Source organism: Thermobia domestica, chromosome 15 (genome assembly GCF_964235325.1).
Source record: "Thermobia domestica chromosome 15, izTheDome1.hap1.1, whole genome shotgun sequence".
Lineage (NCBI taxonomy): Eukaryota > Metazoa > Arthropoda > Insecta > Zygentoma > Lepismatidae > Thermobia > Thermobia domestica.
The window spans coordinates 35,117,523-35,145,029 of record NC_137468.1 but is presented as its reverse complement, the minus strand read 5'-3'; the positions used below and the strand labels follow the sequence as shown (position 1 = coordinate 35,145,029).

The 27,507-nt window shown below is 35.6% G+C and overlaps 1 protein-coding gene across 13 annotated transcripts in view; it reads left to right on the top strand.

Moving 5' to 3' along the window:
- mmd (disintegrin and metalloproteinase domain-containing protein mind-meld) overlaps nt 1-27,507 on the top strand; it is a 750,004-nt gene that overhangs the window by 380,620 nt on the left and 341,877 nt on the right. For all 13 annotated transcript variants that reach the window (XM_081739572.1, XM_081739577.1, XM_081739571.1 and 10 more), the window contains exon 5: nt 9,757-9,826. In XM_081739572.1, the coding sequence (XP_081595698.1) occupies nt 9,757-9,826 (70 nt within the window). The remainder of the gene's footprint in view (nt 1-9,756; nt 9,827-27,507) is intronic.

Here is a 27,507-nt window from a genome sequence, read left to right as displayed (position 1 = left end):
TATTTTCATTTTCTCAATACTATCTAAGTAGTGTATCCTAGTGTCTGTTGTGCTGTAATTGTTCCTATAAATTAACTAGCCAACACTATGAACCACTCCCGTTGGCGCTGACCGCAACGCGATTCGTGAGTTGATATGCCGTAAACACCAGTTACTTTTATTAGTATCTGTCTTGTAGAAAATTCTGTGTTAGCGCCGATCAAGACAAATAATCATGAACTAATCTATACTTCATTTACTTTAATAGTATCTATCTTCGAGGAAATTGTTTCGTGAACTAAGTCATATATTAGTTTAATAGCATTTGTCTTGAAGGAAATTCTTCGTTCGCGGCAGAGATTTGTAAACTAAAATTTAATTACTTCAGTTATTTTGATAATGTTCATCTTCGAGGAAATTGTTCATTCTCAATAAAGATTCGTGAACTAAGTTACATATTAGTTATTCAGTTAATTTAAAAGGATCTGTCTTGATGGAAATTTTTCGTTCGCAGCAGAGATTTGTGAACTAAGCTTTAATTAATTCAGTTACTTTAATAATATCTATCCTCGAGGAAATTATTCTTTCTCAGTAGAGATTCGTGAAGTAAATTACATATTAGTTACTTTAATCGTAACAGTCTTGAAGAAAATTCTCCATCCGCATCGAATGTAACAGAGATTAGTGACCTAAACTATACTTCAGTTACTTTAATAGTATTGATCTTCGAGGAAATTGTCCTTTCGCGTTAGGGATTCGTAAACTAAGTAATATTTCCATTACTTTAATAGTATCTGCCTTGAAGGAAATTCTTCTTGCGAGGCAAAAATTCATGAGATAAACTTCAATTATATCAGTTACTTTAATAATATTTATCTTCGAGGAAATTGTACTTTCGCGGCAAAGATTCGTGAACTAAGGTATATATTAGTTACTTTAAAAGGATCTGTCTTGATGGAAATTCTTCGTTCGCGGCAGAGATTGTGAATTAAAATTTAATTACTTCAGTTATTTTAATAATATCTATCTTCGAGGAAATTATTCTTTCTCAGTAGAGATTCGTGAAGAAATTAATAGAAACAATCTTGAAGAAAATTCTCCATACGCATCGAGTTTAATAGTATTTATCTTAGAGGAAATCGTCCTTTCGCGTTAGGGATTCGTAAACTAAGATATATTTCCATTACTTTAATAGTATCTGTCTTGAAGGAAATTATTCTTGCGTGACAAAAATTCGTGAGCTAAACTTCAATTACTTTAGTTACTTTAATAATATCTATTTTCGAGGAAATTGTTCTTTCTCAGGAAAGATTCGTGAACTAAACTATATTTTAGTTACTTTAATAGTAACTGTCTTGAAGAAAATTCTCCATACACGATTGTAGCAAAGATTCGTGAACTAAGCCGTACTTCAGTTACTTTAATAGTATTTATCTTCGAGGAAATCGTTCTTTCGCGGCAGAGATTCGTAAACTAAGCTATATTTCCATTACTTTAACAGTACTTGTCTTGAAACAATCTACTTCCGCGGCAGAGATTCGTGAACTAAATTTTAACTACTTTAGTTATTTTAATAATATCTATCTTCGAGGAAATTGTCATTTCTCAGGAGAGATTCGTGAACTAAGCTATATTTCAATTACTTTAATAATATCTGTCTTGAAGGAAATTCTCATGCGGGCAGAGATTCGTGAGCTAAGTTAAGCTTCAGTTATTTTTAATAATATCTGTTTGAGAGAAATTCTCCGGTCGCATCGATTGCGGCAGAAATTCGTGAGCTAAGCTATATTTTAGTTACTTTTACAGTATCTACCTACAAGGAAATTTTCTGTTTGCGGCAGAAGTTCGTGAGCTTAACTATATTTCAGTTAATTTAATAGTGTCTGGCTTGGAGGAAATTCTCCATTCGCCGCAGAGCTATACTTTTGGAGAAAATTATTTTTCTGTAACAAATTTTACATATTCTTCCCTGTACATTTAATTATTGCGATAACGACAAGAATTGGTTGCTTGATTCTCATAATAAGTGTCCAGAGACAGAGAAACAACGGTACGACACAGGTATAATCTTCACTGCACTGAAAATTTTCAATCTAGATGCGAAAGAACATTTTGAGGACAGTGCGGTTCCTTCATTTTACCCTAGCTTTGTACCCCCCCAACTCCCTCAACTGACAAAAGAAAATACGGCCGCTTTCCGCAAATGAGACAAGGAAAATGGAAGAAAGTATCGAGAAGAAGAATAAAAAAGATTAAAAAGGAAAACGATGTAGAAGCGCAAGAGAGAAGTAGAAGAGAAACTACTGTAAGAAAAAAGGCGGACACACACACACTATCTTTTCTTTCTTCCAAGGCCGTACCGCGTAATGACTGATATTATCTTCCAAGTTGGAGCACTGAACATTTTCTCACTGCAGAGCTTATTCAATGGGGTAACCCTGTTAAATTTCCGCTGTGGGTAGATTCTAAAAGAGCTTGGCGAGGAAGGCACAATTAAGTCGGTAGATGTAACCGACATCTTTTTGTTCCTTTCGTAGAAGTGTCCTGTCATTTTGCCCATCGCCCACCCCTAATTTTTTTTTTTATTTTTATTTTTCCAATTTCAGTTTTAATGAGGTTACTATTATTGTTAGTAGATTTTTTAAAAACCATTTCCAATTTTTCGTAACCGATTCTGTACGCTTTACAAGTTCTCGTATGTTACTTTTAGGATGTTGTTAGAATTGTTTGTAACGCACTAATTTTAGCTCAGTAGTTTGTTTATAAAGTCACTGATGTCTGATGATGGCAATGATACTTTGTTGCAGCGAAGCAACTATGCTAGTTGTTGTTCGAGGCAAAAACTCGCCAAGTGCCCCTTCTTCCTCCTGATCAACCAAACCAAAACGCTTCCCGGCTACATCATACAGTAATTCTCCTATTCCATTTTTTTTTTCTTCAAGTGGTAAAGCTTGATTTCAAAATTGCGGTAAATAATTTAACTTTTACTACAAGATAAAACACCAAACTAATTAGTCTTTGATTCCCAAATAATCTGAGACTAACATGCTTGACATATCCTTATAGTCTTATCATAATAACTGCAAATAACAATGTTTTCTTTTCTTTTCTTTTTTTTTTTTTTTTTTTTTTGGAATTATATCAGGATGTGCATATGTGTAGAATGAATCAACAGTCTGTTGCTTTAGAATAGAATATTTAATTATGACAAAACAGTCAAGCTGTTGTCTCAGATATTATTTTCGAACATTTTCCTAATCTCTTAAATCGGTGTAAGTTAAATGAGAACACACAAGGCTGGAAGTAAAATTTAAGTTTGCGGGTTCTTTTGGCTGCAAACGTTTTTACAAAGATAGCTCAAAAGATAGCTTTGAAGCTAATTTATATTCTATAGATATGATCCTAAGGTAGGTGAGTCGTTGTCCTGTTAAGTTTCTGAGATAATTTTTATGATCTTTAGTTTGCTAGTACTTCTTTCCTTGCCTTATGGTGAAAATAAATATTTGCCCAGTCTTGCGCCCCCTCAATCCGGCACCCAGGGTATAAGCCCCGTTTGTCACGCCTTAGTTACGTCACTACCAAGGACGCCCATGTTGTGGTTTCCAAGGAGGGCAAGTATTAGCAACATTTCAAATATAGTTTGAAATTTTGCTGTAAATATTCTAAAAATTCAATTGAGTTTTCGATATTCCGAAGTACAATTTCACCCACCTTGCCCACCCTAATGGGCGCCCTTGGTCACTACTTTGCTGAAACTATGACGATATTATTTATCAAGTAGTGTATGCTTCGGTCAAAATTTGTATTTTAGTTTTATACAAGAAGTTTCAAAGTGAGAATGAGTGGTATTAGGATCAATACTTTACCTCAAAAAACTAAGGGAAAAAACTTAACTAACATTGTAATAATTGTTGTATGTATTAATATTATAGGCAGGGATAAATTCAGGGGTTAGCCCGGGGGGATATCTCTCCCCGAAGAAAATTCATTCCCTCCCGGAGAAACTCTCAAAATTTCAATCACAAAATGTAGAAATTACTTCACCCAAGCTCCTCTCCCCCGAGGAGTTCATATTCCCCCCCGGGTGAAAATGTCTGAATTTAACACTGATTATAGGATCATTTTATGACGTTATAACAAAATGGCTATCTTTGTCAGCCATAAATAATCACATCCAAGATTACAACTAATTCATTTTGTAGTATTGTCTGAGATCTATGACGTAGTATACACTTAATTTTAATTTCGTCTTTTGTTCTACAGTAATTTTGAAAAAAAAAAGTAGCGGAAACTCCTACCATGAATGACGAAACGGACAGAGACAGATGGTTCTTTTTAATTTCCTTCAATTTTGTTTTTCATTTTGCAATGCTTATTATATGTTTAAAACTCTAACAAAACAAAATATAGCTATAAAGAACAAGTCTACTGCACTTCCCAGAAAGGCGTTTTTGCCAGACAGACCTCTACAAACTTTTCCCTCTCTTAGATCCTCAAGTTTCTTCAATTTCATTTCTCGAGACGAGTGGCGTTAGGGGGTGGGAGGGGGTTACTTTAACTCACAAGAACAAAGGGAAAAGATAACAAGAAATTGAAGACAAAGAAGAAGAAGAAACCCCTTTTTTCTTTGTATATACGGCAACGAACACAGAAGAAGAAAGCAATGCCAAATATGGATTGAAAAATTTCATCTCAAAAAAAAAAAAATTAAAGAAAGAAGAAAACTCACCTCATAAATTTACCACGTGGGCCACGTAGACAGGATACGGAAGTAATCAGCCAAAGAAGAATATATGGTTGTTTTGCTTCTTCATTTTCTTTTTGTTTTTATTTTTCCTCTGTTTTCATAAGTTTGTCTTTATGTGATCAGTATATTATGTCGTGGCCGGCACGATGTACAGAGTTTAATCCTTTTTTCTGTGGCTATATTTAAGAAAGTTTCATACTTTGATAATTACCATATAAATCCGTGTTATTTTTCAAATGTTACTTCATAATGTATAGGCTATTAGACTTACATGTCATCATCATCATCATTATCATAGGTATTTTGCGATTATTGGTAGTTCGCTTACCGCAAGTGTAAAGCTTCCATACTTCCCACGGTCTTCTGTAATCCTTTTCGTCTTCAAGGAACAAGTTTTCTGTTTTGATTTCGTCCATTAATTGTAATCTCCTTTGCCTACTCCCTCTCTTTCCTGCCACCATACCTTCTAGCACTCCCTCACATACAGTTTCTTCTTAGCCAATGCCCCCAACAGGTTCTCTTGCTCTTCTCAATAATATTTAAATTTTTTATTTTTCTTCTCCACCATTTCTAATTCTCTCCATTCTTCTCCACACTCACATTTCGAAAGATTCCAGTCGTTTTTCTTCAATTTTGCGTAATATTCATGTTCCCGCCTCATGTAGTACAATACTCCACACGAAGCACTTTATAAGTCTTTTTGCCAACTCTGTTCAAGGTTCCACAAAATAGTCTCTTTTTTCCTCCTACAGGCTTCTTTCGCCGTTCCTATCCTTGCTTTTATTTCACGTTCACACTTTATATCATCACTAATAATAATGCTACCCAGATATCGAAAACTAGTCACCTGTTCTATTTTCTCCCCTCCTACTTCCATATTTGATACCTACTGCTTCATTCAAATCACTATGCGTTTTGTCTTTCTAACATTTATTTTCATTCCATACTCTTCACAGCTTTTCCTCAAGTTTTCTAACATGTTATTGATTTTATTTTCAGACCCCACAACAAGCGCCATATCATCTGCAAATCGTTTACACCTAATCATTCTACCTCTGACCGAAGTGCCGTATTCATTTTGTAGACTCTAAGTTTATAAAAATACATGCATGATAATTTTAGTTGAATCATTTTCTGTAACGGAACGTCCTCGATAGTTAAATGCTTGCTTACAATGGTACATTATTTCATGGTATTCGGATAAATGACGGGTAAATAGGGATGCGCACTAGACGAATCGAGACAGGATTTTCCTGACAAAATTCGAGTCAAGACACGACTCTTCCAATAGAGAAATATACATTTTTCGAGTCGAAACATCACTTTTACAGCATATTTTCGAGACGAGACAGCCACAAATTTTGTTTCGTGCGCATCCTTTCGAGTAAATGAATTTGACTTAAAAAACGAAAAGCAAAATACAGTCTTACGATAGAACTGGCGCTGTAAAGATTGAAAAGAAAATTAAAGAACTGGGATAGTCTACAAAATTCTGATGCATAAATAGCGGCCTTGCAAATCTCAATATTGTTGTTGCCGAAGAGACTAGATATGTCAAAATTTGCTTGACGAGACGAGACAAGATAGACTCATAGAAACAGATGTATTTTCGAGACGAGATATCACTTTCTCGGCATGTTTTTGAGATGAGATATCAGTTTCTCGGCATCTTTTTGAGACGAGATAGGCTTGTGAGTAACATTACTCGATACGCAAAGGGAGAAAGAAACATGAGAATTCTCTAGGACAGTATCGAAATTAGATTTTCTTGAGTCCCCAGCAACTCAAACAATATATACAAGGTACAGTCAAAAAGTTGAAGAAATTTTATTGTAGTTCTTTATTACCACAATATAAATACTCGTTTACTTTAAGCGCCTTCAAAGTAGGCACCTTCGGAATAGATGCACTTGCTCCACGACTGGAAAAAAAACCGACGATAGTCCTCTTTTGATATCTTCCGAAGTTCATCCTTCGCATTGTTTTGATCTCTTCTCCGGTGCCGAAACGGAAAATGAAACAAAATGAAATCTTTAAGTTTTACGTCCCACGGTTATGCCGGTTAGGCTAAAGGAGACGGTGATGATGAGAGATGAGTGAAATGGTGGAATGAAGAAAGTGGGTGCAAACGGGAGAACCCCGAGAAAACTCACGAGCACGGCGTTTGTCCACCACAAAGTCCACACGGCGCGAGCTGGGATCGAACCAGGGACCCCAAGCACCGGAGGTGAAAGCTCTACCACTGAGCCACAGCACCCGCCGTGCCGAAACGGGAACCTATGAGGTCCATTCTTACCTTTGGGAGGAACCAAAAATCTGGTGGTGCTAAACTGTTTCTAAGGCTATCAAACTCTGAATCCCAAATTTAATTTTAGGAATGCCAGTTTAATCACAAATGTCACAGAATTAATGCTCCGATGCTCCTTGCACGTGACACTGACTTATATGGGGCTACAGCCCCTTTTAAAAAACTACTTAAAAAATTAACGATAAATATTCTGAGCAGAGACATGCAAGAAGAAGCTTTCTTTGTCAATTATTGTGAAATTTTGCATTATTGTAGTACAAAAGTATGCATTTTTCATATTTGTAATGTTATTTTGGTAATGCATCACCTTAGGGGGCAGGAGAAACGAAGCATAAGCTGGTGGATTTTTATAAGCATTCCAAATTTTATTCTTTCGAAAATCATGGCGGGAATGGATTGCCCTCCTTTGTCCCCTGCTGTGGGCGACCATGCCTCCCATATTGTCATTCCATCAATTCTTTCATAATCATTCATTTGCATTAATCATACAAGTCATACATGCTTTAGCATATACTTACGTGGGACGTAAAACAATCAATTTCATTTCGTGAATATTTAATCTTTTTTCCCTGAAAATATCATAATTCGATCAGATCTTACATAAGTCTGGATTTAGCAACACTTAAAACTGAATTGCTGAGCTTGATTATACTTCATAATATATCTTCTTCTTTTTTTGTCTTGCTTTTTTCTTCATTTCTTAAACAACAGAAACAAAAAAAAATGAAAAAATTACATCTTTTTTTCTCCCTCCAGGCAACTGAAAACAAATAAAGTACGGGAAAAGAAAGGTGTTGCAAGGAGTAAGCAAATGCTACCTTTAGCATCAGTGCTGCCCTCATTTAACGAGTGCAGGAAGCTCTTCACGGCTTTTCTTTTCAAGATTAGAAGTTGTTAAGAGCAGTCTTCGTTATTCATGATGCAGAGATTTCTCTATTGCGTACCTTTTCCTTCTTTCTTCCCCCCCTACCCCCCCCCGCACTTGTGTTGGAGAATAATGTAATGAAATTTTATGACTTTGCGAAGAAATATGTGGCAGCATAGTTCTGTAACATTTTTTAAAAATGTTAAAGGAATGTATATACATGCCCCAAGGTAATTCTATCCCCACTCTACCTTATTAATATATATATAACTTAACTAATTCATCAATACTATCAACGTTTAAGGGAAACAAATTGTCCAAAGATGAGACGGGCTACATTTTGACGAAAGGGGTCAAAAGCAGGTAAAAAAAAAAAAGATAAGATTTACAGGAAAAATAAGTTTAATTAAGGGATGCGTGATTGATTTGTGTCTCATTTAAGAATGGAATAGAAGTACATTTTCAAGAAATGCGAAATGCTGTAGAGACTTTACCGGATATGTCCTTGCTGGAAGCACACATAGGGGAATATGAATTCGATAATGGAAGTAATTACCCCTAACCTCACCTAATATTAACAAAAATTAGTGAAATTTTAACACACTTTTCGAAAAAAAAATGCTGGCCCCCTTCAACAAAACATTTGTCGAGAAAACATATATCAATCTATAGATCTCATGAACAGTGGCGTATCTAGCCCGGGACCGGGGGGACTAGGCACCCCTGTTTTTTGATTGATAAAAATAATTTAAGCTCTTATATATATATATATATATATATATATATATATATATATATATATATATATATATATATATATATATATATATATATATATATCTTTGAAAGTGTATAGTAAACTTATGCTATATCTATCATAGTATGGGTTCTAGCTTTTCCCCTCCGAATTTTTACCTTCTTGATCCGCCATTGCTCATGAAGATGAACAAAATGTTTTGGGTGAGTTTAAATCCTAATACCGTTGTTTAAGAGCAAATACAGAAAGAACGAACACGGACCCTCATATTACTTCTAGATGCGTTTCGAAGAACATGTATACGTCCCGTGTAAATAGTGACGAAATGCAGCATATTTTGCCATCTGTTGTTTCCGTACATAAAACGCATGCAATTCAAGAGTAGACTACAATGTGCTGCCATCTATTGGTTTCCCTTCTTATTAAATAAAATTATGTTCAATTTTGTGACATTATGCGAAAATGGATGTTTTAGTGATTTAAAATTATCGCCTCTCCCAGCGGCTGATGGGTATTTAACTCTATGCTCTAGGGATTAATAATAGACGCTGTACGGTAACAGGCATCTAGTCACTAGCGGATCTAGGCCAGGGCCGTGGGGCAATAGCCTCCTCCAGTTTTTCGAGTGACAAAAATAATTTGAGCTATTATTTATATATTTTTGAAAGTTTACCATAAATTGAAGATGTACCTATCATAGTCTGGAGTCTTGCTGTCCCCCCAGTTTTGGCCTTCTAAATCCGCCACTGCATCTAGTAATAGATTGTTTATTATTACTAAGTCCTGGGGTATTCGAAATGAAATAAAATTACTTTTTTTAGTTTAACGTTCCAAAATCGCATGAATTAATAAAAGTGAATTATTACCAAATAACCGGTGAAATAAAAACGCGGGAGGAAATAGATGAACCGCGAGAAAGATCAAGGACATGATAGTGTATTGCAAGAATAGTACTAAAGAGTATTTTGGGTCAATAATATGAGTATTCTTGATGCTATGTTGATTGTAGTGAATAATCGTCGTGAAAGCTCTAATAAACAAACAAAAGGTTTTCTTCTACTAGAAAAGTGTTTTACGATTTTGTTTCTTTATGTTTGCAGACAACTGCTGGCGCCGAACCTTCTCCAGAAGCACTTCCTCCCTGGTGGAGCAGAGCAGACAGCAAAACAGGTCAGAATTTATTTTTTATTATATCCATAACATAAGCATAGTTACATTTTTCATAATTTCACACTCTAAAAATTGTATTGTTAATATATCCTCAATACCATTGATATTGTTCTCTCAGTCATACTAAATGTATGATATTGAAAAAAATCAAAACACAGTGCGAAAATAAAACAGAGGACCGAGATTCGTTTGTCATCTTTCATCACAACTCTTCATTTTCATCAATACTTACGAAAAAACTTAGTGGTGTTGGTTACTGGGATCTAGGTGTGGACCTAAAGATATAAAAACCTTAATTGAGGTTAGAAAAACAAGAAGAAAATAAAAACCGGACTATAATTTTTGAAAGATTTTGGTAATTTCACGTTACCCAGAATTTTTAATATAATACTGGCCTCGAAACGTCAATATCTTTTGCTAAGATGTAGTTCGCGAAAAGTCGTACACGACTTTTCCTCAAATTTACGCAGGGCTAGACGCAGTGCCGAGTTCCTCAAACCATGAGGTAATCTGAAGGAAATCTTACAAGTCCAAGTATATTCCAATCTTACATGTCCAATCAAGGATTGTGTCTATCATGTGAGCCTATGAGAAAATACAGGCAAGAGTAAACATGACTTGGGCAAGAATAAACAAGACGTTCCAACATTAGAATCAGAAAAGATGATATGAGTTTAAAGATAATTGTTGGTAGGTGGGTTTGAAGTTTTAACCAGGAATACCAGAAAAGTGATTCTCTACCAGGAATGTTGAAAAAGTAATTTTAAAAATCTTGGAACAGGAACTACAAAATCTATTGCGAATTTAATAATAATAATAAAAACTCCATGCTATGTGCTAAATTATCACATAATATATATGTAAAGTTGGATTAGAGATGAATGTGACCTTGGAAACGCCGTGGATACGATTGCAAAATAGATTATAGCTCAGGCAAGAGTGTATTCAGTAAACTAACTAAGTTCCGTAACGCCTGTTTTCCTGTTTCGTTACTTTAAAGCAAGATGTCGATAAGAGGAGTAAATCTTCAACCATACTGATTATCTTCGTATAGAAGTATGTTAACATGAAAACTGCCAACAAGTCAGCAAAACCTTCTGTCTCATTAGTGTGTCTATAAGAATCCAAAACGAAAAAATAAATTCTTGGTACGTTTATAATGACATTGCCGACGATAATAACTCGAGTTGTTTATTTTATACATAAAATATATTGGGTCTGTGGTAACTATTTAAGTTCATTATATTTTATTGCTAATATTAGTAGTATTATAGTTGTTTCTACAATTATCACGTTCGTAACTAATATACGATAATTTTTTTGCAATATACGATAATTTTAAAGACAAAAATCGATAATTCTTTTCTCCGAGGTTGGCAACTGTGATGGTAAGTGTACCGAGGATCTAATGTACATTTTGTGCATATTGGTCACACGAACAATGTACAAATATGCAGAAGGGAAATTATATTATTATGTGCGTGTGCATTGCTGTAAAAACTATTCATCGTCCAACTATGCAGCCGTCTTCATAATATTCCTGGTAGAGTCTAGCTACTGACACACGCTTCACTGATTCACAGTTTTCATTAAACCAAATATTGCATTCCACACATTGAATCACACATCTTTTGTGCTTTATTGCAGTTAGCGTGTATGTTCCATTGTATTCAAAAAATTAAAGTTTTAGAAAAAGAAATTTTACATGTCACATGTCCACTATTATGATGATCTGCTGCGAAAATAAAACTTTTCCTTTTTAACATTTCCTTGACTAACAAATGAGTGAATATCAAGTCCATTAGTAATTACAGAAATATTACGTATTTTTCTTGTAGACTTTTTTAAATCTATGCACTTACTATTATGAAAGATATACTAATTAATACGTCATAGTTATAAATATGCTTTGAGCTGCCGTGTGTGTGGGTTGATGTTAATGGAACAGTAATATTTACGTTTGGTAGATCCCAAGAGAGAGTGTAATGGTGAAAAATTATCTCCTATTAGTTTAGGTCAGATAGAATGAAGAGTTGGCACTTATTTACTTTTTCTCCCTCTAAGGCGAATACTAAACAGTTTCCTCCATCTTCATTCACCACTAGTTTTAATAGTTTCAACATTTATTTTCATCCCGCCCCTTTACAGCTCTTTTCTAAAACTTATCAACTTTTTGTTAAGTTTTCAGTAAGATTTTCCAAAAAAAAAAAAAAAAAGCCACATCATTTTGAAAGCAAGTGCATTAATCCTAGTATCTGCTATCAAAATTTTCGTAAAATCCTCCTTCACAGTTTCTTTCTGAGAGCGTGGCTAGAACCCGCCTTCTTGCGCCCTTTGTGGTGAATTGATAACTAATCGTCATCTTCTCGTGGAGTGTCTGTATCTTACTCTGAGCGATCCCACTTTGAATGAACTGTCTTTTGCTTGGTGATGATGTCCATATGATTCTAAAAGCTGTCTCATTCCAGCAACATTCCCAAGCCTTGACTGCTTTGTGATAGTTTTTTCCCGTTTTAATTATTCTATTTCTCATTTTATCCACTGCCTCCAACAACATTCCCAAGTCTTGACTGCTTTGTAATAGTTTTTCCCGTTTTAATTATTCTATTTCTCATTTTATCCACTGCCTCCAGCAACATTCCCAAACCTTGACTGCTTTGTGATAGTTTTTCCCGTTTTAATTATTCTATTTCTCATTTTATCCACTGCCTCCAGCAACATTCCCAAGTCTTGACTGCTTTGTAATAGTTTTTCCCGTTTTAATTATTCTATTTCTCATTTTAACCACTGCCTCCAGCAACATTCCCAAACCTTGACTGCTTTGTGATAGTTTTTCCCGTTTTAATTATTGTATTTCTCATTTTATCCACTGCCTATTTATGTTGGCATGTTGATTTTATTCTTGTCATAGCAGTTTCTTTCTATTTTCTTTTCTATCCTGCACAGTCAATCTTCACTACTAATTAAAGGAAGCTCCCACATCTGTTTGCCTAGTATTGCCGAGTTGCACCAGCAGAGAAGATTCACATGTCCTTGTGTTTTAACCAGTCCTTGTGTTTGAGAGTTGAGATTGCACATTTGTTAAATAATATAAAATTTTAGTTCCTAAATGGAATGACAGTTTTTATTATGATAAAGACTTTGCTCTGAACTTATCATTTTCCCTGGGATATTGTGCTTTTATTCTTTTCTCTTTCTTGGTTTTTTTTTTAATGTGTCACAGAAAGCTGAGAAAGACTTCGCTGTCGACTCGCCCAGCCACACCCTTTCAATCAATCAATCAATTTCTTTCTTAATTAAAATTGTACTTAATTAAAAGTTCTAAATGTTATACTTTTGTTTAGTTTGCCAATGATATAACTTACAGTTACACAACTATTAATACTCAATGCTAAATATATGATTGCGGACTGTTAATGGTTGTATGCTTCATATGGGTTGCCAGTAAAGCTTGTTAAATATTGCACTGTCCAAAATTGTAAACGGTAATAACTCTCTGTATTTTATATACTGTGTTACTAAATTATATGGTGCTTGACATGGAATAAATATGTGTGGATTTTATATTATGTCATACGTAGTTAGAATCTTATTTGCATTTAGAGCTCCTTCGTGGCGTAAGCGGTTAGCGTACGTGCCTTTGGCGTAGGAGAACCGGGTTCGATTCCCGGCGGGAGCTCATGTGCTTTGGATTCCACGTTAATCAGTAGGTCCCGTCTGATATAGCCTCGTTGCCGAAAGGGACGTTAAACTTCAAATCAACTGAACTCAACTCTGTTCAGCATAATCACTATCTATCTATGCTAATAAAAATTTTATCTATTATATAAAAGAGAACGCACAAATCCTTTGTTAGCTCATCACGCTAATACGGCTGAACCAATTTCTTTCATTTTTGGGGGGTTATTAGGATTTGGACCCTAGATGGTTTTTATCATATCACTTTAATTTTTAATTACCAGTGTCTTGAGATAATTGACCATTCAAGTGTCCATAACGTACAAATCCTTTGTTAGTTCATCATAGGTATAAAAATAAACGTATTTATATGCAACCCGCATGACCGTGTCACTCGGCGGGTTAACATAAATGACAGGCGATATAATGTTAACATTTACTGCAATCTACTATGGTTTTTATGATATCACTTGAAAGCGAAAAAGTAAAAATTATCTAAGTAACAAAGTTTATTGCGTTCCGGGGTGACCGCAGCGAAGCGGGGCGGGTTAACATAAATGACAGGCGATATAATGTTAACATTTACTGCAATCTTCTATGGTTTTTATCATATCACTTGAAAGCGAAAAAGTAAAAATTATCTAAGTAACAACGTTTATTGCGTTCCGGGGTGACCGCAGCGAAGCGGGGTGAACGCTGCTAGTATATATATATATATATATATATATATATATATATATATATATATATATATATATATATATGTGTGTGTGTGTGTGTGTGTGTGTGTGTGTGTGTGTGTGTTCCTTTCATTAGATATGCTTGTGTGTCTGTCGTCACTTTTTCGTTTATGAAGAATCAACTAGAGCCACTACATTTTGTACAGAGATAGATTTCCACCATATCTGATCGCGGACGAAGCTTTTTTTTTAATTTTCCACTCGAGGAGAATTGGGAAGTCAAAATCTATATGCAAGAATTACATGGAGAAACCAGGTACTGCGTGAAAGGTAGGCAACCTACAGTTTCTCATGTGTCGTTCAGGTTGAATACCTTTGAATTCTTTTTGCATTAATCATATTCTTCCCGTGAGAAGAAGCGGTTGTATCGGCTGGCACGAGAATCGACAGGGGCAATACCGAAGGCTATTTTTCGTCTTTAATATATTTCACGCTTTTGTTTAAAGACTTTGCATAAACATTATTCTTCCTGTGAGAAAAAACGGTTATGTCAGTTAGTACCAGAATCGTTAGAGGGCAATGCTGAAGGCTATTCTTCGTCTTTAATATACGTATTTCACGCATGTATTTACTTTTAAAGAATTTGCATAAACATTATTCTTTCCGTAATAAGAACAGTCACTTTTGCTAGTATTCAAATAAAGGCAGGCAGGGACAGAACATTGCGGAGCAGTGACTATTAACTAAATAGAAATTCGCGTTACTCACAGACTGAGACCTTTTCTTTTTTATAAAAAAAAGGATAACTTCACTTTTAGGTTATATTTTTAAAAAATAAGGAAAGAAAGTTCATTTCTTATTAAGTCTTCCAGCCTCATTACAGTCAAGAATTTCTTATTACAGTACGATACGACCTTTGTTATTTTATTTAATATGTATAATGGGTAGAAGAAAAATATACAATAAAAATCTCACACAGTTTCCCTTGCCTTCTCTTGCTTTCTTGGAAGTTCATTAAGTATACCAGCAGTAAGGTAGCTAGCTGGATGTGTGCTTTTCCTTTTTTTCCCAACCTTTTCCATCTTCCATCTTTCTGGTATTCCATAACTTGGTTGCTTGCTTTTCTGGTTTATACGTAGAGACATGGATGGTGTGCCTTTCTTCTTTTTTCTCTCCCTTTTCCTCTTTAATTGAATTTCACAATCTTAAATAAGCCAATGAGAGAGCGTCGAGTTTTGAAGAAGTGAAGAAGAGGAGAAAGAAGAAAGGGGTAAAAAAAATAACGGTAAAGTTTTACCTCCTCCATCTCTCTCCTTTCTTTTTTATTTGTTTTATCCTTTATGAGAACAATAAAAAAGGAAAAAGAAGGGAAAAGGTAAGAAACACGAGGATGGATTATTCTAAATCCAAAAAGTTTTTTTTTTCTGGTAGGGAGTGCTTATATTATGGATATAGAGTGAAGTAATTGCATGTCTTTCAAAAATCTTCCCTGGAATCTATTGTGTATTTGTCTTTTTTTGCTTTCTTTTTTTTTTTAAAGAAAAATATCAGCACCGTTTCCATAAGAAAGATGAACTCGCTAAATTTCTTTCGCTCTGTTTTTCTTTTTTTTTTATTTCTATCTATCTTATATTTTCTGTATTCAAGCATCCTTTTGTATTACATTATTTTATTTAACCTGCCCTTCTGTATTTATTTGTCTATTAGTTGAGTTTTTTTTAAAAAAAACTGTATTTTTGTTTAAAAAGATCCAATATATTTCAATCAAAAATGTTTTTGTAGGCTTTATATCTGGAGAACTACAATATAGTGTGGCCAAATACAAACTATCACTTAACTCAGTATGATGTGCTTATTCCGTACAAAATGCGAAAACTCGATTTAGGGGCCGTTCAAATATTTTGTGATCCCTGATCCAAAAATTATCATTTGCCAAGATCACAATGTTTTGAAGCATTTTCTTTAGATCATTCCTAAAATTCTTGGCCAAGATCGTAATCTTTTGATCTATTTTTTGGGGGATATTTCCTAAAATTCTTGTTCAATTTTAGTGATTAATGAAGAAAAAGTATCCAATGATGAGACACACACCAATTTATAGATCTTATCAAGTGAACAAAGTGATATGAGTGAGTGTAAATTGTAATGCGGTTCTGAAGTCAAATTTGCTGTATCACTCACCGTTTTCGAAATACAGACCACTTCCGGTTTAGGAGATCAAAGTTGTTATAAGAGGTTCAAGTAAATTTATATATGTTTTGAGGTAGATTTGGTACCCAAAGGGCTCATAATAAGGTTATTTTCACGATATCTCTAACCGTTTCCGAGAACCAAGTGTTTGGGAAATAAGAGGTTGAAGTAGGCTCATATGTGTTTTGAGGTAGGTTTGGCAGCTAGACGGATTGTCATGAGTTTATTTTCACGCTGTCTTTTACAGTCTCCGAGATATTTAGACTCACTTCCGGTTTACGAAACACTATGTTAGATTTATACCCTACGCCGTGCACAACGGTATCCTACACACTTGTATGGATCAATTTTGATATCAGATTTGCTCTTGAAATGAAATAAAATCTTTGAGTTTTACGTCCCACGGTTATGCCAGTTAGGCTAAAGGAGACTGTGATAATGAGAGATGAGTGAAATGGTGGAATGAATAAAGTGGGAGGAAACGGGAGAACCCCGAGAAAGCCCGCGAGCACGATGTTTGTCCACCACAAAGTTCACTTGGCGGGGGCTGGGATCGAACCCGGGACCCCAAGCACCAGAGGTGAATGCTCTACCACTGAGCCACCGCGCCCTCCCCCCCACTCTTGAAATGAAATGAAATCGTTGAGTTTTACGTCCCACGCTTATGTCATGTGTGCTAAAGGAGATGGCAATGATTAGAAATAAATGAAATAGTTGAATGAAGAAAGTGGAAGGAAAGGAAGAACTTTGAGAAAGCCCACGCGCACGGTGTTTGTCCACCTAACTAACTAACTAACTCTATGGCCTATGGAACCCGGAGGTTCAATGCCGCGTTCACAAAAGCTCTCCACTGACTTCTATCCTTAGCTAATTGGATCCAGTTTCTACTTTGTATTCCTATCTTTGCGAGATCCATCTTAATAATATTCTCCCATCTGCGCCTAGGTCTTCCTAATGGTCGTTTTCCTATGGGTCTACCAGTCAAGACTTTCAAAGCGTTTCTACTTTCTTCCATTCTAGCTACATGACCCGCCCACCTAAGCCTCCTAGACTTGACGACCCTAACAATGTTGGGTAAACCGTATAAACTATGTAGTTCCTCGTTATGAAGCTTCCGCCATTCCCCATTCTCGTTCCTCTTGGGTCCGAATATTCGTCTCAGGATCCTGTTCTCAAATACTTTCAGTCTATGTTCTTCCCTCAGAGTAAGCGACCATGTTTCGCAACCATACAGAACAACAGGCATGATTATCGTTTTATATATTTTAAGCTTCAAATTCCTCGACAGAATTCGCGACGACAAGAGATTTTGAACCGAATAGTAACACGAATTCCCTGCTTTTAGTCGACATTTAATTTCTTCGTGAATATGATTTTCGTCTGTTAATATTGATCCTAAATATTTGAAAGTATCCACTTTATCAAAAGTATTATTTAATATTTTAACGCCTCCACAATTTGCCGTATTACGGTCCCGACGCACTTCCATGTATTTAGTTTTCTCTGCATTTACTTCTAAACCCATGTCCCTGCAAGCGTTTCTGGTGTTTGTCCACCACAAAGACCATTTGGCGCGAGCTGGAATCGAACCAGAGACTCCACGCACTAAAGACGAGCGCTCTACCACTGAGCCACCGTGGCCCAGATTTGCTTTTTTCTCTCTCCGTTTTCGATTCCAAAGGAAATCTACTTCTTGTTCAAAGATCACGTAACTAAAATCAACCAATCAACAGCATGGAAAAATTCGTACCAAAAACTTGCCTACAAGTCCCTTGTCTGTCTGCTAATTGCACTGTGGAACAAATTTGAACTTTGTTACAGGAAAATTAAAATCTGCTCCTTATTGAATATTTTCCACTGATTTCAAATATGTTTTCCATTTCTTTCTATCGGGCTCAGTTTTTGAGTAACACGCACTTCAATCCACAACCTAAAGGTTATGTTGCATTATGATATAGCATATTACATATATATTATGTATACTCATCTAAAATGTACTCTTTGTTGAATTTCTGCGGTATGTTGCATTGGGAGGAAAGTCCCTTTTTATGTTCCAGCAATAGTCCGCCAGCATCCTAGAGTTTCTTTTGCCCTTATAACAACTTTCCGTGGTTGCCAACTCTTGGTTAAATCTTTTCCTATGCTCGACACTAACAACTCCAAGTTTACTAAAAAAAAAAAGTTCAAGTGAAAGTATAAGAAATGGATTTTGAGAGACATACGGAATCCCATTGTCTTGTAGATTTGTAGAAGTTATGTTACTAGCGCTTCATAGTTTTCAGCTCTTTAGTTACCAAGTAAGTTTTTGACGATAAGTCACTAGCAAAAGATTGCTGTGTAACCAACTCTTTTAGATTCAAGCAACTTTCAAACGTTGTATCGTGCAGTAATGTTCGAATTTGGGGACCAATGAAGATGCCTTACTATATTTTTGCGTCACTGATTTTAAGGAATTTTTCCTATAGGGACTGGAAGTCTTTCTCATTACGATCCATGGTTTAAACAATTTTTTTCGTGAGCCCATATGAATGTGTAATGAAGGCAAAAATACTTTATCTGGAGGAACTAGTAGTTTGTGCGCCACATTCTTCTCGCCAACTACGAATGTTTTTCGCTTTACCCATTGTTCTTTAACGTAGTGTTCCTCAGAGTTCTTATTAGCCTAGAGGCACAGCAAACAGTAGAACTTTATAAAACCAATTCGAGTCCTAACAACAACCCAAGAACTTTAAAATCTTCAACAAGTCATCTGTACCTATGAAACTGTATACTGCTCAATATTAGTTTCATGTTTTCGTAAGATTCACTCATGTTTCCATTTCATGAAAATGGTTTAAGTACTGAAAGAGCTTTAAACAATTTTCAATAGGGAGTTAATTCCCATCCGTCCTATATATTTTTTCAAGTAAAATTTCATCCTTGTCCTAGGTTAGAATTACTCTCAGGCTGCACGCGTACATTAAAATCCTGAAAAATATTTTTTTCTTGTTTCGTTTATCTATTTCGTTGCATACTGTGCATAAAGTAGTCTAAAATTTTCTGTGGAAGAACTTTGTCACACGGATGGTAGTCACTAAATTTGTCAAGAGAAGATAATGATGATTCACGTCCTGGATACGTAATATCGTAGAACCCTGCGCTACCACCACTGACGAAATGTTTCGTTTATAGATACATATAGAAAGATAAGAGATAGAAAGAGAGAGGCTAAGAGAGAGAGAGAGAGAGAGAGACAAACCCCCTCTTTTCCGAAGCTTAATGATTTAAAGTAATTATCCCTGGCGAGACTTAATCAGCTGCTGAAATTAATTTAACGAGCACGTACTTCGCTATGTGCAAATGTGTTACCAATACAGAAGTGGTATTTTTCAATGTCCAATATTACTCATATACATTGTGCAACGAAACTCTAGTTTCTTGCTGTATTTAAAACTTAATGATTGTACTTTTTTGAAGCATATGTCTCATTTTTGCTTTCAAGTAACAAAAAAAGAAGAAGAAAGTATGGTGATCACGATAAAAAAAAAATACTAGAATTCGAGATGTCAACGAGTTTCCACGTTTCATGTCCCATAGGCATTGGCGCAAATCCCGAAGGGGATGAGGGGGACATGCCTCTCCAATCTTGGAAGTGGGGGACTGTATCGCCTATATTCCCATTTGAAATATATTTTTTTGGGGAGAAATGTAATGATTTGTGTCCGACTGCCACAAAGGAAAGTGAGATGAAATTGACGTCCCTTGCTGTATAATATACAACAGGTTCATCTCAGAAATCAGATTCATCTACCGTAATGAGTCTTATCTCCCTCCCTCCCCAAGAATAAGCGCTAAATCTGCCCTCCTCCCAATGTTGAAGACAACTCTGCTCTACAGCATTGTTTTTCAACTTCATGAATGTTTTGAACATCACTTTAAAAATAAAAAACAAAAAAAGATTATGGTAGCGGTCTTACCTGTCTCTCCCCCCCCTCCGCCCAATGTTGAAGATATATTTGCGCCACTGCCCATAGATACCAAAAGAGTTATTTTTTCGACATTGGTCGTTCGTCCTGATGCACAGTCGTCTAGAGCAGTGGTTCTCAACCGATGTGTCGCGACACACTGATGGGTCACACAGCCCCCTCAGGTATGTCGCAAAATTTTGGAATTTAAAAATCATGAGGAATTTAATAATAATTAGTTAAAATCGAGACAGACAGTACCACTCAATACCTCCAGTGGTACAAAGAACCATTATAAAACTAATTGGTTTCATTATAATAATAATAGATATTATTATTATTATTATTATTATTATTATTATTTATAATAAAAACATCAAACAAATGTGTCGCGATGTCGTGGAAATTCAGTAAAGTATAAAGTCAGTCAAAAAAGGTTGAGAACCACTGGCCTAGAGGCCATATCGTTCAACGTATCTGAATCAAATGTTAAACTTCGATTCTTTTATTTCGCTAACTTATGTATTTTGCCAGTTTTTTTTTCCTCGAAATTCTCTTCCTACGCTCCAAAACTAAAGGTAGTTTACTGAAAGGTTAAAATTTAAACAAAAAAATGCATTTTTGTCAAAACGGCTGAAACGATTGTGTTTATATTTCATAAATCATTTTTTTTTTTAATAAGAACCTTATTTTGTGGTATAGGTCATTTCACCGGAAAAGATCGAGAACGGGGTGGCCTACTCTTCGGGATGAGTTTTTCTTGACAAATTTTCTCAAAAACGACCCTGACGGGATATTGTTCGTATTTCATAGATAAATGTTTTATTAACAACCTAATAAAATGGTATAACACATTTGTTCTGAAAAATCTACGAAGGGTAGTTTATTCTTAGGGGGTGAGTCTTTTTCGGACGATTTTCTCGAAAGCGACTTAAGCAATTTTATTCTTATTCCCTAAAAAAATATTTCATTAATACTGCTATATTTCACATCCATGAAAATGTACACAAGATGTGGTTTACGCTTGGGGTAATTTTTTTTGGACAGTTTTGTGAAATAAAACTCACGCGATTTTGTTGGTATTTTATAAACAACTATTTCATCAATAACCCTAACGCATAAATTAAATCATTTTTTGTGCAAACATCTACAAGAAGTAATTACTTTTAAGACAGGATTTTATTTATTCGAAGTTTTTTTTAAAAAAAAAAACGCCTCACAATTTTGTTCGTATTTCACATGAAAGTTCAATTTTAAAGAAAAAACTGCTGCACCATATGTTCTAGTTTAAGGTATTGGAGCAAGAAAGTTTACTGTGTTGGCTGGTATCTTTTATTTCTTTCCTTCCTATGGAGAACTTTAATTTCGTTCGCCTATTCATTTCCTTTTTCAAAAATTTGCAAGGAATGTTCTCGTAATTTCTCATATTTTATTTTTAAAATGTAATATAAAATATAGCTTCTGAATTAATATAATATTGTAAAATTCTATCAAGTAGGTAAAAGCCAGAAGAATTATATACGGGAAGCGATTTTCTCCCACAACCAGTTTTATTACAAAACTTCATGTTATATAAAATACTATGATACAGTTTCACTATACAAATATAAAATTCAATAATGATTTAGAGCAAGTGCGTGTCTCAAGGCCCAGTCAGCCTAGGGAAGGATTCTCACAGAGGTCCACGTAAACTAAGTGGGGTGGATTTTTAGGATTCTCTATACCCCACGCAAGCAAAGAGAGCTTAGAAAACCACATAACTCCAGACAAGCTAAGTTGTTAAGGTTAGAAACTCCACAGAGCTCCGGCTAAGCTAAGAGGGCAGAAGACCTTAGAGCCTCAGGCAAGCCAGAAGGGTTGGGTTGGGTTACGAATCTCTCAAAGCTCCAGGCAAGCTAAGCGGGGTAGTTTCACGAACCGAACATTAATGCCAGATGTGATGGTTCTCTTGATTCTATAGCTGCGCCTGTACAGCGGGGGCGCTGGGGTGCCTCCTCCATCACATGATTAATGGTGGCTCTGGTGTTCTTGCCGTCTACCTCTGTAATAGTCCCAAAATGTCCTCATTTTCGAAAAATTCATTTCAAACTGTTCAACCGTTTTCCCGTGATGATGAGACATATAACGTCGATTTGGATTAAGAAATACAGATATTTCTCCCTTCAACCTTGTTTAGAAATTATGGTCGAACTTCAATTATAAGATATCTTTAAAAATAGTAGGCTCTAAAATTTTTGTTTATGCTACGCTATTGACAATAATTATTTATTACATATGCATCCACCCATAAACATACTATACTACGCCCATATATTTCTACTTAAAGGAAATTCTCAGTATTGAACAAAGTTATTGCATGAAAAGAGCATCAGGTGCCAAGAATTAATCTTAATACTGCCAGAAGGTCACAACGTTTCATGTGCGAGAAAAAATCATACAAGTGCAGGCTAAAAGTTGTTTCTTTACTACTTGTATTATAACTGAACTAAATATTAGGTGAAAAAAATTATCTGGTTTACTATATGTTTTCTTTGCAATTGTGACCTTAGTAAAGAACATGAACTTTCACTTGAGCAACGAGAAACATTATTTGGAAATTATGACCCAATTTTAATTTATAAGACTTTTAAAATGATGATTCTTAAAAACTGTTCTTCACGCTTCGCCACTGATAGCTATTTATTAGAGGTTCATCCAATCATACCACAGTATGTCCATTTATTTCTACTTACATGAATATCCAAGTATTGAACAACGTTCTTGCAGAGAAACAGCGTTAGGTGCCAAGAGTAATCCTTAATATTTCCGGAAATTTACGCTGCTTTTGTTTCTTTTTTGCTTTTCCGTGACTTTGCGTTTTATGATGAATAAATAATTCATATGAGAAAAGGTTGAAAATGTTTCCTTTTAGCTGAAATTCTTTCCAATGTATTGCAGACTCTTTCAATGACTGAAGTAAATGACTGAAGTAAACTAGGTGAATCAAAATTTTCTGGTTCGCTATATACTTCCTGTTTAATGATGTCCTTAATGAAGATCCTCACTTCGGAAGGACACAAAAAAGAGCATACTCCGTTAGCCTTTTAGTAGGGAAATGATCAACCTTGTTTAGAAATTATGACCGAATTTTAGATTATGAGACTCTTTAGAAATTGTGACTTTATTTTTTTTACATTCACGCTACGCCACTAGTAATAACTATTTATTAGAGTTTCATCCGCACGTATATATTTCTACTTATATGAAAATCAAGTGTTGAACAACGTTTTTAGTGTCGTATGCAATGGGGAATGGTTTATATAGGTCTACTTCATATCTTTCAATTTTCAAAAAAGAACATTTTCCTAAAAACGGATGGACGAGCGAAAGAGAGAGAGAGAGAAAGAGAAAGGAAACATAAGATGGCTGCAGAAATAAAAAAGAAAGAAAGAAAAGAAAAAAGATAGAAAGCTAGCATGCCTTATCGACCGATTTTCTTCGGACGACGGCGACGAGTGTTGAGTCGGGATTGAAAATGCTGGAATTGGAAGATGTACCAGTAGTAGAAGTAGGAGTAGTAGCAATAGTAGTAGTAACAGTAATAGTTTACAGGGGCGACAGAAGACAAAAGGGGGAAGAGGGGTAGTAGTACTGAATCTTTGTAAGTGTTTAGATGGGTTCTGAAGAGGCGTACGATAGAAAAGGGGGGGGTAGTGAAATAAGGGTATGTGTGATTGTATGGGGAAAAGAGGAGAGAGGAAAGAATGGAAGAGAAAGCAAAAATACAAAGAAAGTAAAAAAAATATCTAAGGAACAGGATAAAGTAGCAAGCTATTGAGTACCAAAAAGAAGAAGAAGAAGAAGAAGAAGACAGCATAGAAAGGATGGGACTGAACTCTGTAACGCACTGTTATTGTTCTGGTAGGCGATTCTTTCCTGTTTTCTGCAGCTGAGATTTCGCGTCTATTGTCTTTCCAGGAGTCTGGAAAACAAAAGCCTCCTCATTCCAACCCTTCCCTCGCTGATGTATCTCCTTAACTCTGTCTCTCTCACTCTGACTTTCCCTCTCTCTTACTCACACACACGTATATATATATTTCTCTCCTTTTCTCTTCCCTTATTCTCTCAAATAGAACAAAACTTGCAGCCCTTTTCAACAAGCTCTTTTGCTGATTTTACCAAAAGTTCTTTTCGTATTTTCCTTTCATTGTTCTTCCTGTTGTCTTCTTTTTCTTCTACCTTTCCTTTCTTCTCCTTCCCACCTTAGAACAACAACAATAAAACTACTGCCATCCGTTCTGGTATGATTCTCACAAGTTTTATCTCCGATATATGGCCCTAAAGACAAGAGGTAAGATTGGTGTTACTTCGACAAGAAGAATAGGAAGGGACTGGTTGGTTGGTATCTATCTGTCTGCAATGAAGACGGATGAATGGTTGGATAGTTCTCGAAATAAGGACAAGAAAATGACAAGTTTTTACTTGACTGAATTTTTTCTTTTTAAAAATATATATCTATTCTTCTTCCCTTGTAACATATTTGTGTTACCTTTGCTACGAAGTAATGAACTATTAGTTGTGGCTGCCTACCAGAAAATATCTTCTCTGAGTAGACTGACATTCATTGGTCTTTACCAGTTGCTTGTATATTTTAATAATGTAGCTTTGATATAATTTGACATAAGAGTCAGTGTAACAAACCTCAATTGTATAGTTGACCAATGATAGCGAGGGTCACCAGGACATCTGAATGATTCGGGTCACCACTTTTGTCCAAATCAACGCTCCCCAGACCTGTCCGTACTTTTTTTAACAAAAAAAATATAATAATAGTGTAGCAGTTTTGAACATAGGCAGTTTTTTTTTTTTTTTTTTTTTTTTTACAAAACTTTGGACTTAGCAGCATCTCTTATATTCTACGCTCGATTAACTTGCAACGATTTTTCACAATTGAAACATGTAGTAATTCTTTTTTGCGATTCTCACGAGTTTATACGAGACTTTATAGTCAAGGTATCCTTCAGTACATTGCTTTGACTCACACAAGACGCACCCAAGACAGAAAGGAAATCACAAATTTAGTAAAAAGAAAGAGAAAGAGAGAGAGAGAAGTGAATTGTGATTATTAAAATTGGATACACAGCTTCATATAAGAATTATTAGGAACAGCTTCATACATACTCTCCATGTGTGCGACTGTGTTTCGTCGTTCCACGACGGGTGACGATAGGGTCATAAGGCATACAGTACCCACCATACTAAAGTCTGGCATCTTAAGGCATATGGTACCCCAGTACTAAAGTCAAGGGTCATAAGGCATGTGGTACCCACCGTACTAAAAGCTGGAGTCATAAAGCGTATGGTACGCACAGTACTAAAGCCTGAGTCATAAGGCATGTTGTACCTACCTACTTAAGGCATATGGTACCCCAGTACTAAAGTCAGGAGTCAAAAGGCATATTGTACCCACTATCCTAAAGCCTGGGGTAATAAGGCATATTATATTCACCGTACTAGAACCTAGGATGTACCGTTCTCCGGACAGCGGTATATTGTACAAATATACGGAATCCTCTTGCTTACTACAGAAGTCAGTATGGAGCATACGTTATCCGTATGCTACATACGCACTGCCCTTAGATGTTTCACCATGCCGTTGCAGGATGTTTTCCCTTATTCTTATGTCAAATATGTCTGACATCTAACAGTTTTCCGTATATCACATGCATATACTTGTGTTACACTCCTCAGCTATATGTTATATACGTCCATTTGTATGTGAGATCCTTTCCGCCTATATTGTTTCATACGGAAAGTACGTACGGTATAGATGTAAGATTATAATACATGCATTTTCAGTTATACGTTTGCAGTACGTTTTCAAAAACTACACGAATTACACATGTAACCTGCCTTTTAAGTACGCCACCTACATTTTTTTTTTCTCAGTGTGGGGCTCTCTGACCTTCTTCAACATCTCAAACTCACAATTACACGAGTAGTCAAATATGTGTAGAGGTATGTCGCATCTCTAAAATAGGAGTTGTCGAACCAGCGTTAGCTGATTATGATCTTCCATGATGGGCAACAGTTTTGATGTAAAAAAAAAAAAATGAACGTAGCGCTGAGATATCATGTTATACACCTATCCACATGACTTTGCTAATGTGACGGAATAGCATAATTTATGACTTACATTAAGTTTAGTGTCCCTTTCCAGCACCTAGGCTATATGAGACAAAACCCATTAAAGTGGGATCTGAAACAACACTCCTCAGGTTTGTATCCTAAGCAAGTACATCCATACCGCGATCGAACCCATGAACTATTGAAGTGTTTCCTTATGGCTTCGAGAACATAATAAGTCTGGCTAACTTGTCCTAAACCCATTGTGTAAAAAAGAAAGCAAAAATAGGGTCTCTTTGTTAAAATTAATCGATCTAGTGTCATTATTATTATTATTTTAATGCGTGTTGCTAAATCGTTAAAGAAAAAATGAAATCTGAGTTTTACGTCCCACGGTTTTGCCGGTTAGGCTAAAGGAGATGATGATTATGAGAAATGAGTGAAGTGGTGGAATGAAGAAAGTGGGAGGAAACGGGAGAACCCCGAGAAAACCAACGAGCACGGTGTTTGTCCACCACAAAGTCCACACGACGCGAGCTGCAATCGAACCAGGGATCCCAAGCACCGGAGATGAAAGCTGTACCACTGAGCCACAGCGCTCCCACCGAATCGTTAAAGAGTAATTACAGAACACATAAGACTATATTAAGACAAATTAAGAGTAATTAAAGTTTTTTTTTGTTGTTGTTCAGGAGATAATATACATACTATAGTGTCAGCCACATTAAGATACCCTTTATATTTGTTACATATCACCACTAACATACAAGGTAGACATAAAAAAATAAAAGTAAAAAAAATACAGGCGATGCGACGGAAACACCAAATAATTTATGAGAACTCACCAGGAATTCAATCCACAAATATCCACGCGATACAAATTACAAAATCCAGTTTTTCGCCTTAGAATATATATACACGTATACTGTATCTATATATACTACTGTTGAAATGTGTTTTCCGTGGCTAAGTGATAAATAGCTATACCTGAATTGTAAGTGTATGTATGTTGCTTTGTATTGCCAATGTATGTGAAACGTCAAATGAAACTGTAACCGGTATGTTAACAGACTAGATTGCGGGT